The sequence below is a fragment of the Branchiostoma lanceolatum genome, chromosome 15, assembly GCF_035083965.1.
Source record: "Branchiostoma lanceolatum isolate klBraLanc5 chromosome 15, klBraLanc5.hap2, whole genome shotgun sequence".
Classification (NCBI taxonomy): domain Eukaryota; kingdom Metazoa; phylum Chordata; class Leptocardii; order Amphioxiformes; family Branchiostomatidae; genus Branchiostoma; species Branchiostoma lanceolatum.
This window is the reverse complement of record NC_089736.1, coordinates 11,730,418-11,751,320: the sequence shown is the minus strand read 5'-3', so window position 1 is coordinate 11,751,320 and position 20,903 is coordinate 11,730,418. Positions and strand designations below refer to the sequence as shown.

The window sequence follows — 20,903 nt, the reverse complement described above, 5'->3', positions numbered from 1 at the left end:
TCCTTCCGCGAAAGCGTTAAATAGTTCCCAATTTATCCATGATACTTCTTTTCATGTGATTACCGTCTTTCTACTATTACTTGTTTCAAGTAGCAGAAACGTTACACGTGCATGAAAAATATCTTCATTAAAATCAATTGTAATATGCTATAAGTTTATCAAAACAGTGTATCTCAAGAGCCCTTTGCGGAATTGAAATGTCCATATCTCCCAATATCATACAAAGTCGCCATGCTCATATTTCTTTCATACATGACAAAGGACAACTTGCGATACTAAATAACATTTACCGACAGAAGTTTGGTGAGATAAGAAACGGGCTGGGAGCGTTAACGATGCAGAATGCATTTCAGATGGATATTTACATCCGGCTGATTCGACACCCTTCTGGCTGGTTAAACTCTAGAGAGCTCACGGGATGCATATCTATATAGCGTCACCTAACTCTTATCACCGATAGAATAGCTACATTTCACTCCTATCTTAAAGTTGTCATTTTGGCGTCGCATCTTGCAAGGAAATCAGTTTCCAAGTTCATGATCTTAGCTTTGTTCAGAAGTATGAAGATCTTAGGTGATATACATCATGGTCCATCAGCCGTACTTAACCTTCTTCCTGCCGCCTAACTCTGTAACCGATAGGGAATTGGGTGCCAAACGGTTACTTCAGAATGCTAAAGGTTAAACAGAATGGAGCTCCGATACAAGCTGTCAGGCATATTTGATCCATTGTCCATCAGGTCACGTGATAGAAGTCATGCTGCCACGACGAAGGCTGGAGTTGGCCATTTTATTAAATCTGATTTATTCCATTTATTTAGTGTTAAAAAGTATTGTAGCATTACCATTTTCTTCACCATAAGAAGGTTTCTAAATTCTGGTGAAATTTGTGACAAAGTTTTTGCCTATCGTTCTCCCATATCCGAGTAGTTTTTACTTTTGCAATAGAATAATTTTGTAACTAAAAATGGGATAAATAGCCAATTCTATTTCTTTATAGCGTTGGATCCACAGTTCAGTCCTTTTGAATAGTCCTTTGTTAGGCATCTAGGAAGTTTCGTCATTTTTCTAGGTTAGAGGATTGGTTAATAAATCAAGAAGCAGATTAAACGCATTGATTATTTTATTCAATATCCACAACAGTTATGACAGTGAGTATCTAAAAGTTTATTTTAAACCTGACACTGGAAACATGTAGGTAGATATCTATATCAACACAACTCGCCTTTAGTCTACATATTGTTTAATTACATTAACTTAAAACATAAACGTATAAATGGTAGGCAACAATGTAGGCCTGGTGACTGCGACAGAAATATAAAGAACAAATAACGTCTGAAGAATAATATCATATCCTGCAAAGCTGCATCGTTTTCAAGCATCAATATTAATATTGATCGGAACGCTGCTTATGCAACAGCAAGATGACCTTTCTCCATAACTCTGTTATTTGTATATATATATATATATATATGTATCTAGTAGCTTTACGTGACATATTTTAGTTATGTGCATACATACATACATGTATGATATCATACTGTGCTTTCGAAATATATCTATCTGTATCCGTTTGAGAAATGACTAGGTTACTAGCTAGGCATTTCGGGGGAATGGATGTTATCTTTTTAGAATCAACATCATATTTGCAACAAATATATCAGCCTTATAAATACACGTCATAATTACAGCGAAGCTCTTCTTCACATTTTCCAAAATACTTTTAAGACGATAACAGTCATACAATTATACATAATCTTTCTCTATGTATATATACTATCATACATGGAAGTATTGCAGCGGACTCAGATAGGATCAGTTCTATACAAAACACGACACCATCACCTCTTTTACAAATTTATTTATGCATGGGCACTAGACGACTAACCCATGAGATCCATTATATAAGCCCGTTATCATCTTTTAATGGCCAGGGCCTGCTTGATATAAAAACTGTGGCTTAGAAAGGGTATTTTTGGATTTTCTTTTTCATGGCTCAGTAACATACCTTGGGCAACTACATCAGGAACTATGCTAAAATATCCTTATATCTTGCTGTTGTCTTGGTTCACACATAAATTTCACACTGGTGTGGATAGCTTCAAACGAAGTATACAGTATAACATCAAGTGAAATACCGCAAATAACCAATTTAAAAGCTGTACAGTATACCACATATTCAAATCGCTCCTCTTGATATTATTGATACGTGAATAAAGTGTACTGAGTCACTGCTAGCGCTATCTTATTCTTATGCAGTGTACAGTCATTGAACATACACAACATGTAAGTAATCTCCGTTGTCTTAAGTACTCCTGAAAACTGCAACATAAAAGAGGTAAATGATTCTTTTGTTATCTGAGAAACATACACGGATTCCATTTTTTATCATTGATAAACTACTAGGCCTTCGTCAGATTTGATTGTCTGCAATATTTCAGCACGTTTATTTTTAATATGTTTACGTCTGTTTCTCTGTGAAAATGGTCCAAAGAAGTTCTAGTGCTAGTTTTTATGTTGATTGCTGATACACGCAAAGCAATATTTTTGTTCGGTGGTAATGGATCTTCGACAGATGTCACGACAACTTTTATCTCCTTTTTAGAAAATGCTGATATTTCACATTGTTCTTTATCCAAAGCCTCTTATCATACATACGGTATTCAACAGTCCTTTTTATTTTTCTATTTTCTCTATCGCCTATGATGTTTTTCTTCTGTTAGCCATAAGACCAGAATTCTATTCGAACCATACTAAGGCATGATCAGACACCGGATTCTTTCCGTTTGGTCACGCTTTTCACAGTTATACTCTCGATGTTCCCGGTCTTCTCTTCTTCCGTCGATGTTTTCTCGGCGTGTTCCGGAGAGGCCTTCCCGGCAGCCTCTTCTGTTGTCGACGCTTGCTCCTTGTTTTCCGGAGAGGTCGACGGTTTGACTTTCTGATCGACAGCGTCTCCGGGACTCACTGTTCCGTTAGCTGTGATCTTTGGTGGATTTTCAGGATCTGAAACATTAATTTCAATAATCTTTATGATAATGCCTTAATTCACTTATTGCTCAAAGGCTGCACCTTCCAGTTGCTGAAGCTGGTGTGTTACGCCGAATGGCGGTTATACCGGCTATATATACTATTAGATACATATACATTCCCGGCGAATTCAAACAACGGCAAACGCTTACAGTACGTCCAGCTATTCATAAAAGAAACCAAAAGATTTGAGTAGCAAAACCCCATCCTACCAGCCTTGTAGTACCTGCCCACATTTTTATCTGTATATTGATTTCAATTTTCTTACATTTCAAGATTACTGTCATGTAGTTTATTTTAGATAATTTGTTGTTCCTGTGCTTTGCATGTCCGCATTTGTTTTTCATTTTAAGTATTTGTATTATTTATTTTGTACTTTTGTAATGTACTCTGTTGATGGCGACACGTTATAAGTTGTAATATTGAGTATGTCGTCATTATGTCCTGTATTTAAATGTTGCAATAAAAGAATAAAAGATGAAAAAACATTTAAAGATACAAATATCTACTCCCAAGCGACTTGGCAAAGTGTAATCGTTTAGTCCAATTTGTACAATGATGGAGCTTTATGTGTATCACATCTCTAAACGGTGGGTGATCAATTCTTACATTCAGACATCTCATTTCAGGGGTTTATATTTATATATAACAGGCAGGGTTCGTTGATGAAGGTTAGACATCCAGGTAATAAGATACGCAAAAAATAGTTACTCAAACATCTAGATAGAATTTTTAAAATTTTATCCAGTTGCGTGAATAACTATTCTTGGAGTAACAGGTAAGGTTGTCACCTTTCTTTTCCTCGGCTTTGTCGTCCAGCGTGCTTTGCTTTTGCTGCTCTGAATCATCTTTTTCCTTCTGAGCGGCTTTCTCCTTGGCTTCCTTTTCTGCTTGGTCTGTAGAAGAGAGAAGGGTTTCATGTAGCAGATTTGAAATTCCGTTCTGTGATATGAGCTGTGACCTGGGTACGTTCACTTCACCTATTGTATCATTATACCCAGATATTGCTCGTTTGGATATAGTCAGAATTGAAAAAATCTCAAGATGTCCTGTAGAATAAAAGACTCAAAAATTTAAAAGGTTTGCTAAATGGGGAAAAAGTTGCTGGCAACTATTTAAAGAAAGAAGCAGATGGTCGTGATACGCCTTCGAGAAAAGAGCCTGACCCACAGTAACCGTACCCAATTTTACACTTGATATAAGTACCGCCGCACGCCAAAGCAATAAAGGACAGGCCGCCCAGAAGGGTGCTACGACCTACCATATATACATGCACTCAACTATTGGGTATGGCGCCACACGACCAGACACACAGATAGTGAATAACGATGATGGAAAGACGTTACTGGGAGGCGCTGCCGGCCTTTCACGCCGAAACACTTTCAGCAACTCCAAGTTGATGAAGGTTAGACATCCAGGCGATAAGATACGCCAAGTAGCAGTTACTCAAGCAACGGGATATAATTTTGGAAAGAGTTTTAAGTAGCATCCACAACTTTTCGTCAGTGACACTGACCAACTCCAAGTATAGCAAGGCGAGAAAGAGTTGAAATCAAACTCGAGGAGAAATTCATTCATTTCACATAAAAATAACATGAAAATCTGTTGCTTCTTTCTTCAGTTATTCTCCTTAGAAGATTTTGACAATTACACCATTGCTCTTCCAGTGACACATACCAGGGGGGCCAAAATCGACCTTGACCTTTGTCCTCCTAACACCTACCTACATACAATCCATTGACACGTTCTTCAGTTATGCTGACTTAAAGCTTCCGGTGACACACATACAAACACGCAAACACATTCAAAACAATATCCCCATGAAAAAGTCTTTTTTCATGGAGATAATAACGAGTTACGTATCAGCGGAATGAATATATAGATAGAACTATATCAAGGCACACTTTGGGTTATTCAATAACCCCATGACCACATAAGGGAAATCGGCAAGTTGTTGAATGTCCAAGGAAATGTATGTCAAAGTTTGAATACACACCTTTGGTTGACTGTTCTTTCCACTTGACCTTATTCCCAGTCAAGTGCCTGTCCCACACTCGGTCAACTTTGAACTCGAATGGCTCTTCGGGCTGGTCGCCATTTTGTGGCGACCCCTCCCCCTCTACTTTCTCCGATATGGTAGCGCTACTCTGATTGGCTAAGGAGCCACGAGGAGAGATAGGCGCTACAACCTTGTCCAACATGTCGCTCATGATCTCAAAGCTAGGCTGGACGATAAAGTCGATGAAACCTGTATAAAAGAAGCAAATCATACGGCTCAATATGAGACGGTTAAAGTTGAAACTTTCAACCCTCGACGCTCAATATCTGTTTGAAATACTTTTTTTTATTCACAAACAATACATACAACCAGAGCCGACGTTTCAGGGACTGTCTGCCATCTTCCTCATGGCAATTCTAACTGGTACTATTTCACACTTCAGGCTAGGGACCCATTTATTACGATATTCTATACGTTTGGGACCGCATTGTAAGCAGCGACACCAAGCTGCAGTGTGGAATACTGCAAGTCAGAATTGCCCTGGGGAGGGTGACAGACGGTCACTGGTTGTTATTGTATGTCTTGGTTGTAGATTTTAAAAAACCCAGTGTTTTCCAGTGATTCTCCAACAAGTCCAACCTGATGATTATTCACGGACGTTTGAAATACTGACCGATTTGTGATGAAGCCACCATCGTAGTCTTTCTGTCACAAAGGGGCGAGAACGGCAGACCGAGCTCCTGTTCTTTATCGCCCTACATAAGAAGAAAACAACTACATGAATTGCAACATAGCGACCACATCCAATGCAACTTCTATATAGTATGACACTCTGTCAAGGTTCCTATCGACTTATAATGGACGGACAAAATGTATACTTAAATGTCTTATTCCATGATCTAAATAATACAGTAAATGAAAATAAAAGAAAACTGGATTCAAAAGTACATTACGACATAAATCTAACAGAAACTGACAACGAATACAGAGAAAACCAGCAAGAAAATTGAGAGAAGAATAGATACTCTTTTGTTTTCTTTTTGATTTACTTCAGCTCACAACAAAACAAGGCTCATTAGAGCCACTCAAATTTGGGTTACACTAACGGAATTGTAATGACAGATAACTAGAGTTAAGTATTTGTACTACATATACTTCAGGTTTGCTATGTTAGTTCAGCGATTATGGGGACTTTTTATGAATATGAATTGGTATTAAATTTTTTTTATTTGAGTTGAATGTGTGATAGTTGTGTGCCGATTTGTTAAAAATAGAGAGAACGGTAGCGACCCCCCCAAAACACCCCTCCCAATGAAATGGTATGGCTACCCTGCGACGTCACAAAATCAAGATGGCGGCCACCACACATGCCAACGGATCCGACAAAAGTTTTGCTACGCAAACCTGTAATGACACCTTTGACTTGAATAGTTGTACCCATCAGGGGAGCAATCACGAGGAATCTTGTTCCAAATCGAAGCAAGAGAAAGAAGAACTTACTTGTCTGAAGAATTCCTCCATGAGAAGTTCTGTCCAGTGCTCGTGGAGGGTCCAGTCTTTTGCAGGGTGACTTATATCAGCCGTGTGCAAAACCAGTGATAACGCTTTCGCCTTGTCAATGCTGTAAGAAGATGTAAAAAAAAACGTTTATGATGGTACAACAGCGACGACTTGCGAAAACAAGGCTCTTCGCAAACAAAGACGAATTGCTTTGGGCCTTCGTTTCACCTACAACCGTTGCGTTTATCGGAGTTATCAAGTTTGTCATGCCTGCCCCTTTTCATAGAGCTACAGTTGTCACACACATCGACAGGGCGCATTCACACTTTCTAGCACATGAAAATGGCACATCTAATCACCATTTGCACGTCTGTAAAAGCTATTCTTGTCATTCCTTTGTCTGAAAATCGTATTAGAGTCAAAAAGATTGACAAAACTGCCAAGATTGAGCCTGATCTATCGTCAAATCCTATTCTTATGCGGGATTGACATGACCTACGTAACATCTTGCGCAAGCATTATTAGAGTAATCAGGTTTACGTGACCTCTGTGTCGCGGTCATAGTAAGACATCCGGGTTATTACGGCGCACCGTATCGCCTGCTGTGATTGGACCCATGTGTCCTTCTGCAGCCAATAGGAGGTCGTCTTTTGTAATTTGTCGTTCGCTCCACAATGGTCAAAATGTCGTCTGTTTTCGACGGTAGGTCAAACTTTTACATGTCTTTTTATAACGAAAACGGAACGCTAAAGCCTCCAATGCCGTTTTGCTTTGTCATTATACTTAGAGATCATGTTATGTAATGTTTTGTCACGTTACAGGCGAGGCTGAGTTGTCAAGAAAGTTTTCAGCCAGTTGATGAAGGGGTCACTAAAAATGAATATTGCGGTCCTATCTATGGGTAAGGTAACAAGTAAGTATGAACAGTTTCTTGTTATATTTGTTCTATATTTTGAGCCCCAAAGTACTGGTTCTGTATGCAAGGTGTTAACAAATCTACGGTTATTTGATACTGTTTCATGTATTGTTTATCATACATCCGATGTTACTTGTGTTACAACATCCTGTGTTGCAATTTTGGAAGAACGATTTTACTGAGTTACAATTCGCTACAAATGTTATTTATTTCCTTGTGCATACTGAACATATTAAACTGTAGACCACCCCCCCCCCGGCCCCCGGAAAAACAATTCGTCAGAATTGAATGAGGTCACTAAACTGCCTGACAATTCAATAAATGAATGTTACTATGCACATACTTATCTGGGCAAGATAGAAGGCTCTTCATCTGCTTGACTTGTGCAAAATGGTAGGACATGTCTGTGGCAAGAACCATGTCTATCACTAGCGTTCTGAAATCTCTGCAAACAAACAAAAAACACATTAAAATGATATAGTGTGTTTAAGTTTACTTTAACGGGTAAGGGTGGGCACCATTGCAATGCTTCATTTTCAGCAACAACTTTCAACAATATATGGTCATCACATTTGCTGTTGTAATATATTATGTCATTAGTTGCATTTTTTTTGCATTTTTCTAATTCGCACAAGTTACAAATACAGTGTGCAAGTTAACATATGCCAGTCCTTTACTTGTACTCGTTCTTAACCTTCTCCCTGCTACCTAACTCTGTAGCCAACAGGGAATTGGGTGCAAAATGGTTACTTCATTGTGCTAAAGGTTAAGAGTGCACAATTCTACAACAGTCCCTACTTGTAATCCTCCTTGGACATGTTGTACACAATGTTGAGGTTGTCATCTGTCATGAGCCGAAAGGCGGCGCTTATGTGGTGATTTTCCTGCACAGCTCTGTCATTGTACACCAACGCAGTTTCCGTCCTGGTAGGGAAGAATGATAAAACATATATAGATACTGCTAAAGGTATGAAACGGTATTGGATAGCATTTGGCTACCCAATGCAGCACCCTCCTGCATTTCAAACATTACATTATACAAAACTGTCAATCAAAACGTTGCCTTAAAACTATGGGTTTGGTCTGCAGGTGTTTTACAAGGTCTGATGTGTATTACAAAGTTCCACTGTACTCACACATATTCTTAAAGTCAAAGAAATGCGTTTGCATGTGATGGTAATGGAAATTGACAATGCAATGTTGGTTGTTTTAACACCATAAGCTCCATGGGTTTGGTTTTCAGTTATTTTGCAAGGTCTGTTGTGTGATACAAAATTCCACCCTAATTACACAGATTTTAAGTCAATGAAATTTCATGTAATGGTAATGGAGACAGAAGATGATTGTTTTAACACCATAAGTTTCATGGCAGTGAAACCTAGCCATGACGTGTACTTACCTAGACATGACGTGGAAATTGTTGGTCTCTCCAGTATGTTCAAAGTCATGAATTGCAGCTGAAAACACCACGGCAAAGATTTCCACGTCTGTCAGCCATTGCTGTGGAAAATACACAGGTTTGGTTGGCATGGCTTTGGACATAGGAGTTTGTAGAATATCATAACACAATTGTGAGTGTAAGTGACACGATATTAGGAAATCCACATTATTTTTCAACAACAAGCAGCATTTAAATGATATATAAATGCCATTTGATTGCATCATTTCATTCTTTTGTATATCTATAACTATTTTTTTCTTATTGTATGTTGCAAATTAAGTTTCTTTTAATTTTTTTTTTTATTCTGTCAAGTTTACCCAGTGTAGCCTAACTCAATGATTGACACTGCTTTACAGTGGGGCCCTTCGTTATTGTTATGTCCATACGTATAATCGCAGTTTGGGGTGAAGACCCTCGAAAAACCTTAAAGGTTTCTGGTCTTCCCTTTTCCCCTACCTTTGATAAATGCCTTGTTCCTTTATGTGCAAATAAACAATGAATAGACCAATCAATAGATAGATATAGACAGATAGATGGATAATTATATGCAAATGATATCTAACTTACCACCAGTCCGGTCTGAAAGAGAATACTGTGCATAGTCTGTGTGACGTCAGCACCGTGCACGAGGTTGTGGTAGGGGTTCTGGTATTTGCTGTAGCCGACTTCCAGGGCCTCCAGAAAGTTGAAGAGCGTTCCCACCCCGATCTTGGTCACATGGGAAAACATTAAGAAGTCAGTTCATTGGTCAGAAATTACCCGTGCAATGACAGCCAGTGCTGAATTGTTGCAGGGTTTACAATCATATCATCATCATGATCACGGGTACCCCCAGATAACCCCGCGAGGGGCAAAGTAGGGGGGAGTTTCGTATACAGATATAATACAGAACAGGTACATATTTGCTCCACACGTGCACTTTGTGGAACTGTCGCAAGGGTCTGGGTGGCTGCCATTCGGCGCCAGCAGGTGACCTCAATACGTCGACAGTTTACGACTGTTATGAGACTGTCGAGTCTAAAAATAATCAATTGACAGATATCTCAAAGTTTTTTTGCCTTTTTGGGCGAGCCCGCAATGACCCCCAGACCTTCTAGTAATCCCAGTATATTTCATAATCTCACTGATCAACGTTTTGGTCGCACGACATGGCCTGCCTTAAAGCGTGCGCAAAGATGCCTTATTCACATGACAGTAAAAGCTTTACGGTTGCTTTAAAAATGGTTTACGTGTGCGTAAAGCTAAAATTTCGTGTACTGAAATAAAATGCATTTAAAGAGGGTACCTTGAACTTCGCGAGCAGGTCGTATCGCATCATGATCTCATACGTGACGTAACGCAGCGCTTGGCCGTTCGTAGCCTCGTTCAGGGCAAATACGTCGAAAGACCAGTCGTCCAATTGCTGCAATATAACAAAAAATATTAAGGCATGTAAAGATAATGGCCGGATAAGCGAGCAAACTGTCTGTTCAAAAAATACTGATATTGTATTTTAAGTGTAAAAATAATAGAAGACAATGTCGTCAACTTTATTAGTTGCGTGACCAGTGTATGTATACGTAGAATGGAAAATTATAAGGATTTTAGGATGACATCCATTTTAATTTATCGTGCTTTGACAGCTCGTTACGTCTTCTACAATGGCAAAGGCGACTGTGATTACTATGTCCCTTAAACCCATTACGAAAGCCGCATGTCCATACGGTCACTTGTTCAGAATATTTCAGCAATCCTGAAAAAGGCCAAAGATAGTAACTCTCATACAGCCTGCATTACTTTGTGTTGGAAGAAAGTTCAACTTTATATAGAGACAATTCAAACTCTATAAGTGGAGAAGATTTACTTCCGGACCTTTCGAGTGACCCCCATCACTCTTCTTCAGCGTCACTAGAATGAACTGGCAGAACTAATCGATACTAGCACATCTAACTGGAAGAACTGGTTCTTTTTTTTTTTTTTTTTTTTTTGTATTGCATACCCGGTAAACCGCATCAAGGCGTAACACACCAGGTTTGTACTGAACAGTACAATATCCGGACAGATCTATATGATCCACACACACCGGTAAGAGCCCCTACCCCTTTTCGATAAGTGTGTTGGCGTCTTTAACGTGCTTGGGGTGTGGCTCTCCTCAAACACGGGACCTCCATTTAACGTCCTATCAGAGGGACCTTCCTAACCGAAGCTGGGTACTCATTTTCACCTGAGTAAAGTGGGGAAAGTCGTATAAAGTGCCTTTCACAAGGGCACAACGTCGACGGGACAAATCAGGGAACCCCGGTTGTCAAAGTCACTAACTCGTAAATCTCTGAATTCTATCCAGTTGTAGAGTTTGAATTGTCTTTATAAATTGTTTACCTGGATGTATAACCTTCATGAAGTTTAACTTTGTTCTAAGCTTGAAAGTTCATCTGTGTTGGTAGAAATCAGTCTGTAACAAGTCTTAACTGTAATTTCCAACACAAAAATTGGACTTACCCAAATTTTCGACTTCTAGTATACAACACTAGTTTACTGGCATAACGTGACGTCATCCCAGCGGTGGATTGCACCTTGATAATGACTGGCGTTGTACAGTCGAAAATTTGGGTGAGTCCAATTTTTGTGTTGGAAATCACAGTTAAAACTTGTTTGAACTTTGTTCTAAGTTTAATAAATGCAGCTGGTACACAACCTTGAATAGCTTCATGACTGTGGGTGGGTACGTCACAGCTGAGGTCGACATCCTGCGGTATAACCTGAAAATTAAGTTCAAGTTTCCGCTAGGGGGTCAGCAGTCATGTCGGGTGCCTTTATACACAAGCACAGAACGTTTGCTTTAAAAGCAAAAAGGCAGTTTCGGAAAGCAAAGTGTCATGCTCAGTTATACACATGTTCATGTTGATACGCCATTATGCAATAGGGTCACAGACATGCACACATGAAGACTTTGAACTACGTCACGATATAGCAGCAAGTGTGACAATACAAGCACAGACCGACGGACGTACACTTGCGCGAGGGGATACGTAGAATAGTTCATGTTCATAGAAACAACAAACAGCTAGGTGCCAACGGCTACCTCAGAACCGGGTGTGGTTGCGATGTCACCATGGCATACATCTAGTTTCATACGCATGCAAATTTTTTCAATGACGTCACAGCACGCACGATTCAACAGGATATGACGTTTCTTGAATGACGTATTTCAAACTTTCTACCGTAGCGAGATCATGCAGTGCTTGAGGTAGAACTTGGTACCTTCAATGTCATTCACTTGGTATATTTCCTTCATGCAAAACAGACTACATTTCATGCTCTACACCCTCCCAAAATGAAGACGTCACGAGAAAAAAATATGCGGTGACGTCAGCACTTTGTGATGGTCGTTCTCTATGACGTCGTCATCAATGACGTCGTCATGCATGGTGACAGTCACTACCTGTCCACCAGGTTGGCAGCGCGCACGGCCTGCACGATGCTGCGGAAAGTTTTCTTCTCTTTCTCGCCGCTCTTGGTGACGCTGGCGCTCCGAGTGAAGGTTGAGGCCAGCCAGTCCCGAACCTCCATGGGCACAGCATCCGGCTCGACCTCGCTAAGCTCATCGTCCTCGTCTATAAATCTTCTGTCAGAAAGGTGGAATCAACAGTTAACGGAGGGGCGATGTTGTTTTCATCAGTCGTATGGACTGGGAAAAAATCTTAGGGTTTCCAAAACCTTGCCTGATGGAAAATCGTTTTACTGATAGCTCTGTTTCATGTGTTTGTTGAAACAGGCCCACCAGGAAAAACAATAATCTCCAAACTATTGTCTGATGCCAATGTTGATCAAACCGTGTCGGTTTATGTCATTGCCGCCCCAGGGCTCAAGATACCACATGCATGGTAATATGTTCATTAGAGCCAAATCAGTACCACATATGGAAACATAGAAAACTGTAATAATCACGGTACTGATATAACAAAAAATACGTTATACCTGGTGTGTTTACACGCACCAGACCTGACCAAGGCTTGTTCCACATTTTGTCCTCCTTGAATCCTCCATTTCGTTATGTTTCTGCGTGGTGGTGGCGTTTGACTGAGACTGCCAATGATAACAGTATGGTGTAATCACACTTATCATATAGCGTAATCTTACTTATTATGTTTACAACTCAATTTATTTTGTAGTTCCTTTTTTCCATTTGTTTCATTGGGATTTATGGTACAATTTCAATTTGTTCTTTCGATAACTTAATTTTGCTTAGTTTCGATTATGTATAATTTTGTGAGAATTCCCATTGTCTAGTTTAGGGGAGGCCCATGAAAAATCACCAAGGCTTCGCCCCCCCCCCTGCATGTTTTCTTTTTGCTCTGTTTATCTTTTTATAATTTTATATATATGCGAATAAACAATAAATAATATCTTCGGGAAATGCCTGCGTGCCACAAGTGCGTGGAAACAACCCCTGGCTTAGATGTGAGCTTTCTAAATCGTTTCCAATATTATTTATAGATAGCTGTAGTATCTCGAGCCCCGGTACGGTAAATGCAATATAGATGTGACCAAAATATCGTACTTGCAAATCCCATACTACCTTAAGTACTGCCCCTACATCAGCGACTCCATGGTTTCATTCCACTTAAAAAGAAATGGTAAGTTGTATGCTTGGCGCAGTCAAACGTGCAAGGACCTTGTTCCCAGCACTTCAGCACTTGTCTTTAAAGGCATCCAGAGCATTATATGAGGCTTGAAACTTGAAAAAAACCTCCAATTTACAGTCATTCCTACACATAGTAATTTTTAATAACACTTTACCATTACATATCGACATTAAAGTAGCAAAGATACGATGTCGTTGTGTGGTGAGAACTGATAGAAAATCCAAGCCCTAATAGACTTATCCTGACTGTCCATCGCAATTATCGGTTCGACCAATGAGAGGGTGACTGCATGTCCGTCAAATATTGGCATTTTTCTGTTTTAATTTTGCATTTCTACGTTTTGACGGAGGTGGGCGGGGCTATGGTATCGGTCTATTTACACTAGGCGCGTGAAACTGAACGATCACCATGTAGCTTATTTTTGTGCCGCTTTTGAGCACTTTTGATAAGAAATCCGCACGCAAATGTGGTAAACAGTGGCATTAAATGTCAATTTCATAGATATTACAGCAACTAGAATATTTCCAGTTTTCAAGACTCATAAAATGCTCATGGGTGCCTTTAAAGAAGATTGAGCTTTCATCTAAACAACTACACATTACTGTAAAATGTTTGTGTATTTCAAAACCTCTGCATTACATGGCATTGAAACATAGACAGGAAATAAGCTAATCCACAAAGGTTGCTTCTGGCTTCTAGTGTCAAAATGGTTCTATTTTAATACTACGGCGCTCGCTTAGTGAAGCAAGAGTATACACTTTGAGCTAGATATGAATGTAACTGTCCATTGCAGCTGACAAGGTTCAAAATGCCCATTCAATTGCATTCGGAGAAGGGGGCATGCATGGGTAGCCTACACATTAAATGCTGGGCCACATATCATATTCAAACCCAGCATTTTCTACGCTAAGGTATGCATGTAGACATACAAACACTGCACTAGACAACACTGAAGAGTAATGAATTACGTGACAGGTCAATAGTGCACGGAGAGAGAGATAGATACAAAGAGAGAGGAATAGAGATAGGGAACAGAAATGTGATTTTATAGAAGAGTTAGGAAAATTCTTCTAAAAGGATATTCCATCTTAGAAGTCTGGCTACATACATGTAACATGTGTTTAGTACACAGTAATGCATTCCTTGCCTTTTCTTTACCTTATCAAAAACGTTAATGTAGAATATTTAAAGTAATACGATTAAATCTTTGGATAGACTGTTTGATACTGGGAGTTTTCTGGACGTAGCCCATCCCACAAAAACAAATTCAGCCTCAAAATGGAATATCCCTGAATACATTTGTGCGTTCGCGAACTAACGTCTATACTTTTATCTCTCGCTGAGTGCAATGACAGGTGAAACAAAAACGCTTTCCGCTATGCGAGGGATTGCAGTAAAATGTTCAACCTGATTCCTACGCTTCTACACTCTATATACAGAAGAGAAGGGGGTGCAAATGTTGATCATATTGTACATTACCTATCCTTAGACGGGTCATTCTTTGTATCCTGATGGACTTTCGATTTTCGAGAGTCAGTGCTAGTCGGCAGTAGGAAAGAAAACATACCTGACGCCATGCGGTAAGTACCAACACATCACACCCACATGACGTTTTACAGGGTTTAGAGCTACATACCTATGGCTAGTCATCATTATCCATGGTTATAAGCTACTTAAACAGATTAACATAGTCCACGTACACTTGGGTACGGTGTGACAGTCGAATTCTACTAAAAATGTGTTATGATAATGTGTTTAAATTTACTTCATAAGTAAAAACTGGCACAGTCTATTGTTTTAAAAGTAAAAACAAGCATATTTTGGAACTTATTTGTTTAGAATGCCTATCATGTTCAAACGATCACTTTATTGATTGGAAAGAGAAAGAAGTTGACAAAGACATCCATAGACATTTTAAGCAAGTTTGTCAAGAACGAAAATCAAAATTGAGATATCACAACAGAGTATGAGCAAATGTGTAGGTGAACTATAACAGGAGGGATAAAAGCGTGTTTTATCAAGCAGTGGTAAAACACAACAAATTTGTTATCATGTCACTTGTAACAAAAGAATATAGTACGTAACCAACTCAAAATTGATTCGATTTTGTGACATGAGCTGTGCATGTTTATGTGGAACTGGTGCACAGAGTGGTGGAAGGAGCGAGAACACCGAGAAAGTAAGAAGTAACATGACAGTACGGGCATGACATGTACACTGTTCTGTGAGACTTTCTCTGAAAACAGCCACTTTCCATGGTATACCGTAACATTACTCAAGACATTTGTGAATAGTTTCATCAGGTTGGTAAGTCACTGAATAAAAAGACTCTTTTTACACAACCAAGAGATTTATTCCACCGACGTTTCGGTGGCCATCTGTGACCATCGGTTTCGGTGACCCTCTGATAGTTGTGTATGTGTTACACTTCTGTACGTTTGGGACCGCATAGTGATGTCATCTCCTGTGATTGTACATATGTAAATATTTTGCGTTTGGGAATGCATCTCATTATACATAAGCAGCAACACCTGTGCTGCATGGCAATGTGAACCAGTATGAATTGCCTCGAAGAAGGTGACAGATGGTCACCGAAACGTCGGTGGAATAAATCTTTTGCTTGTGTAAAAATAGTCTTTTCATTCATTACTCAAAACAAGCTATATACGGCGTTTGACCACCAAGATGTCCTCATAGCCTGGTATCTATCTCTATTATAGCTTCCGAGCTCTTCTGTCTGTAGCTATAATAGAGTTTGGATATCAGGCTACTCATAACTGATATATCTTCTTTTGAATCGGGTACAATGCAGTTCGTGGCAGCTCTTCAAATGTAGGCGGCATTTCTCTTTGCCTACTTTAGATTTGGTAAAAAAAAATATTGGAGAAAACGAAATGTTTTAAGGGTTATGTTAGGTAGTTGGTTGGTCACCTGGCGTCATCGGTAGCGACGATTTCCAGTACATCAGCGATGTAGTGCAGGTTGCGCTTGAGAAGGTTGCTTGGGACATTTCCGCGGGACTGCAGGAACGTGCAGATCTTCCGTATCCTGGCAACGGAAATTCAAATATAACTGTCATAGGAAATCAAAATTAACTTAAGAGCTGTTTGTGAAGTTTATACATCTAGGTAAACTATATATCAAGAGAATTAAGACCCTACAACTTGATAAGATCTCGGAGATTTATTTCCGGACGTTTCGAGTGATATCCATCACTCTTCTTCAGCGTCACTAAAAGTCCCCCAAATCTCCAAGTTCTTATCCAGTTGTAAAGTCTGAATTGTCTTTATATAACTTAAGAGCTCGACGGAAATTTGTGTCAACTAGCGAGCGGATGTACAAATTAATCAGCCTACACTACAGCCATGCATGGAACGAATCTCTTGTAAGATAATGGAAAACACTGTAGCATCTATCTCATTAGCAGAGGCAGCTGACCGGACCGTCATGTATGTTGTGTAAAATTATCATATCAAATATTTTATTCAAATATACATAAGTAAATGGCATAACAACATTACACACTGACGTCTATGAGTGTGTGAAACGCGTAAGTAATATCATTACCGACTGGAGTCAGTTCCGCTTTTCTCATTACAGTGCAAAGTGGTGTACATTTGATTACCCATCGTTATGCATTGTATGCACTGATTCATGCAGTGCCCGTACATATCAATATGGCACCGTCACTCTTGAAAATGAATAAACGATGTAGCCATATTGTTAGAAAACACATGTACCATCAGCAAAACAGGTTTTCTCAATCTTTTCCTAATTCGCCATAGATTTTATTTTTACCTTTTACTTGCCTTCTCTAGAGCCTTCATAACGTATTCTACTGTAAATGCAATCAAGTTCGCGTGGTTTTCATTTCGCGCTAAAAGGAAAATGAACTGTTGGCGGTGTTTTTTAAAAGTTCGCCGCAGCGCTATAGTAACATAGTGGTACGGTATTAGACAACAATGTTTGCGTTGGTTTTAAGTTCGCGGGAAACGGTCGCCGCGAAAACCGCGAACATATAAAATCACCGCGAACATTCCTGCATCTACAGTATATAAAAGATAGAATATAGTCAAGGCTATGAAAAGTTGTTTGTGTGGTGTCTGACCTTTTACTGGCCTTCTCCAGCGCCTCCAATGAGTCTGTAGGAGGCAGGTTGTCCGTGCTCAGTTCCAGGCTCATGGTCAGGTCTTCCTTCGATGGTCCTTGTCTTCGTGGCGGGCTGCCCTTTTTCCGCGGGGTCAGTCTTTTTCCGGAGACGGACTCTATTCGTGGTGAGGAAAATTAGCAACAGGCATCAACAGCGGCCAGCTGTCATGTTAGCAAATAGAGACGGGTCGTGATACACGGAAATGCCACGCTTTGGCAAACGAAATCCCTTACCAGAATCGTCAGTCTTCTGGACTGGTTTGCGTGAATATAGTCTACATGGACGTATGCCGCGGTTTGCATTAACGTATTACGTGAACGGGTATGTATTTAGTGAATAAACTCGCTGAAATTTACAACAGTCACGATTTTAAATCCCTAAGACGGTCTCTGGTAATATGAGTTTGTCCGGAAATCCAAAACCAGCCCATTCCAAAACCATGGGAACAGATGGCATAAACATGAATTTCGCTAATTACTAATAGGCGGTGTGATGTTACCAGAACAGTACACCATTTAGTCAAAGCCTCGGTTTTTACTGAGGCTTGAATCATGAACTGCGGTGCACATCCTAATGAGATATCTAATTAGATATAAGTGGATGCACCCTTTTAAGAGCGATGTTGATATGAGTGATCACGAGCATTGAAACATGTCATTCCACTTATGAATATTCTATTAATCATAGGAGCCTAATGCTTCCACCAACATGTACCAACAATGTTGTTTGTACAAGGTAACGATTATCTGTCCTTACATTTACCACCTCCTTGCATTTTCTAGATCTTAGTAGAAATCATTTTACCACCAGTTGTACATGTATCTAGTTTAGTGGTAACAAGAGCTTCGTGCAAAAACCATTTTCCAACAACATGTATCAACAATGTTGTTTGTACAAGGTAACGATTATCTGTCCATACATTTACCACCTCCTTGCATTTACTTAGTAGAAATCAACTTACCACCTTGTATCTAGTTTAGTGGTAACAGGAGGTCCATGCCATGATGCAAAACAGTTCTCGTGCTGGTGTTTTGTAAATCGAATCACCTGTACCATGTCCGTAAATATGCATAAACCTCTCAAAGGATTGCTACTCTATTAAGGGATAACGTGGCACGGCATAGGACAATCTCAGGGTAAAGCAACACGACCTCTAGAACGGTCTAATGATAGCACTGTACACCGTGTAACTGATCTGTTTACTGTAGTCCTGGCTATAGAAATCGTTCGTACGTGGACAATTTTTGAACACCATCCTGCCTGCCTACGTAAACTACGTGCTCAGGCCAGATGCCGACCCCTTTCTTCTCTAATGCCAATTGGTCATGCCTGGAGGCAATGTCCTTTGATGCTGTTTCAGCATGTTTTTAAAGACCTCTACATTTGATTCTTCCTTCAGTCTACCAACACCAACTTTAACTACAGTACTTACAATTTATCCGCAAATACAATGTCAGCTGCCTGATAATCTATTGTGATGATTTGACTCAAAGCACTGCTTATGAGTACACGTAAACAGCACGAATACTTACTCCAATGTCTGGTGATGGCACTCCGTTCAAACCCCTGAAAGGCCGTCGCGAACCGCCTTCCCATACAAAACACATGATTGGCTGCCCCAACCAAGTGACCGGGCGAAAAGAATTCTATCGTTTTTTCCTCATATATGGAAGATTTCCGACGAAACTCTCTTTGTCGTCTCGTACGAAGAGCACGTAGATGATGAGACCTTGGAGACCGGTCTTGCGAATTCTCCATTTCAGCCTGAGTTTACTGGCGTCACCTCAGCAAGAACGATTAGATTCGTGAGACTGGAATTATTTATCCGTTACCTGCGTCATACCAGACCGGCTTTATCAGATAATCTAATTACCGATACCGCGCGAGAAACGGCGATCAAAAGAGCTCTAAATTCACTGAAACACAAACGTGCCCGGTTGTTGAATAGGACACTGCGTCATCATCAGAAGAACTTCAATATCTGCCCAAACCATATGGCCCTCCCACTGTGCTGTCTATCTTCCAATCAGCAGGGCTTTAACAAACGGTGTAGGATTAACATAGCCAATTAAAGGTGTTGCACAGATAACCGTCTTGTATCCGCACTTACCATTGGACGACGAAGCCTTGGGGGTTTGCATAGAGCTGCCCTGTGTGTCATTTTCAACTGCATTCTTTTCCCCAGCGTTGGCAACTGCAACAGACAGATTTTATAAAGCGTTATTGATTCAATCACATTGATGAAAGGTCGTCGAGACGCATGTCCACATATGTTTACTGCATATGATAGATTCCCTGGGCATATGACGTCATTGTAAAGCATATATGGTCTTTCAATAGGATGCAGATGTGTATCTTAGCATTCAGATGACATCAAAACTACGCCTACAGGTAGAGCGGAGGTGTTGATTCAATACGCCGGTAAGCCAATTAGTCATATGTTCATCTTTAACTAGGTGAGCAGGGACGTGTAGTCGGGCTGAAAATCGCAGACTCGGGAGCCCAGAAGAGCGTTTGATGTCGCTTTTGACCCCGGAGAGATTCTTAATTGGCTGGCTCTTCCGGTCAAACATCAAAAATGAGGCGACCTTTTCGAGCACAAGTCCCACTTGGTTTTCGGTAGAGGAACGAAAACCCAGAAGAAATCACTCTGACCTCTGACCTCTCAACATCATTTGTTTGCTTTTGTTTAATGATTTCAGTGCTATTGTTTGACGTATTGACTTGTCCTGTATTTACTCCTTTGTTGAATCATCATTTTATGTTATCACCTTTATTTATAACTGTAATGTAAGGGCTCCCTTGGAAATCAGTTACTGTTAACTGAAGGGACTACCCTAAAGATTAATAAATAAATAAATCACTACGTGACATCCAATATTTTAGTACACCTTAAAGTATGCGTAAAGGTTACATTGTCCATTAAGATATGCGCAAGGTAACAGTTGATAAGCTACGTATGAAAATGGGAAATTCTAGATTCTAGATTGTATCCAGTTGCTTGAGTAACTGTTACCTTGCTTATCTTTGCATCACCTGGAACGTATCATTAAAATATACTTTATGTATGATATAAGAATGCTTGACGTGTATTTACGTGTTATGAATCATTTAGATTTAGTAAAGACCTTTTTTTCTGATTTGAAGTGAGCAAACTGTAACTGGTCCTCGGATTTTTTACTTTAGGTGTTTTTATGACAGCATCCTTTGTTATCATAATTGAATTTACAAATTGAATAGAAT

The 20,903-nt window shown here is 39.8% G+C and overlaps 1 protein-coding gene across 7 annotated transcripts in view; it reads right to left on the bottom strand.

Annotated features, from left to right (window-relative positions):
• Positions 1-1,104: 1,104 nt before the first annotated feature.
• LOC136420672 (dual specificity calcium/calmodulin-dependent 3',5'-cyclic nucleotide phosphodiesterase 1A-like) overlaps positions 1,105-20,903 on the bottom strand; it is a 62,551-nt gene continuing 42,752 nt past the window's right edge. For 4 of the 7 annotated variants that reach the window (XM_066407736.1, XM_066407737.1, XM_066407738.1 and 1 more), the window contains 16 exons: positions 19,771-19,854; positions 17,619-17,775; positions 16,442-16,558; positions 14,990-15,049; positions 12,307-12,489; positions 11,560-11,623; positions 10,171-10,287; positions 9,453-9,593; positions 8,844-8,944; positions 8,243-8,368; positions 7,788-7,889; positions 6,529-6,649; positions 5,702-5,783; positions 5,026-5,277; positions 3,821-3,925; positions 1,105-3,005 (listed from right to left, as the gene is read on the bottom strand). In XM_066407736.1, the coding sequence (XP_066263833.1) occupies positions 2,764-3,005; positions 3,821-3,925; positions 5,026-5,277; positions 5,702-5,783; positions 6,529-6,649; positions 7,788-7,889; positions 8,243-8,368; positions 8,844-8,944; positions 9,453-9,593; positions 10,171-10,287; positions 11,560-11,623; positions 12,307-12,489; positions 14,990-15,049; positions 16,442-16,558; positions 17,619-17,775; positions 19,771-19,854 (2,054 nt within the window). In that variant the 3' untranslated portion in view covers positions 1,105-2,763. The remainder of the gene's footprint in view (positions 3,006-3,820; positions 3,926-5,025; positions 5,278-5,701; positions 5,784-6,528; positions 6,650-7,787; positions 7,890-8,242; positions 8,369-8,843; positions 8,945-9,452; positions 9,594-10,170; positions 10,288-11,559; positions 11,624-12,306; positions 12,490-14,989; positions 15,050-16,441; positions 16,559-17,618; positions 17,776-19,770; positions 19,855-20,903) is intronic. The other 3 variants (XM_066407733.1, XM_066407734.1, XM_066407735.1) reach the window with 3 other exon arrangements.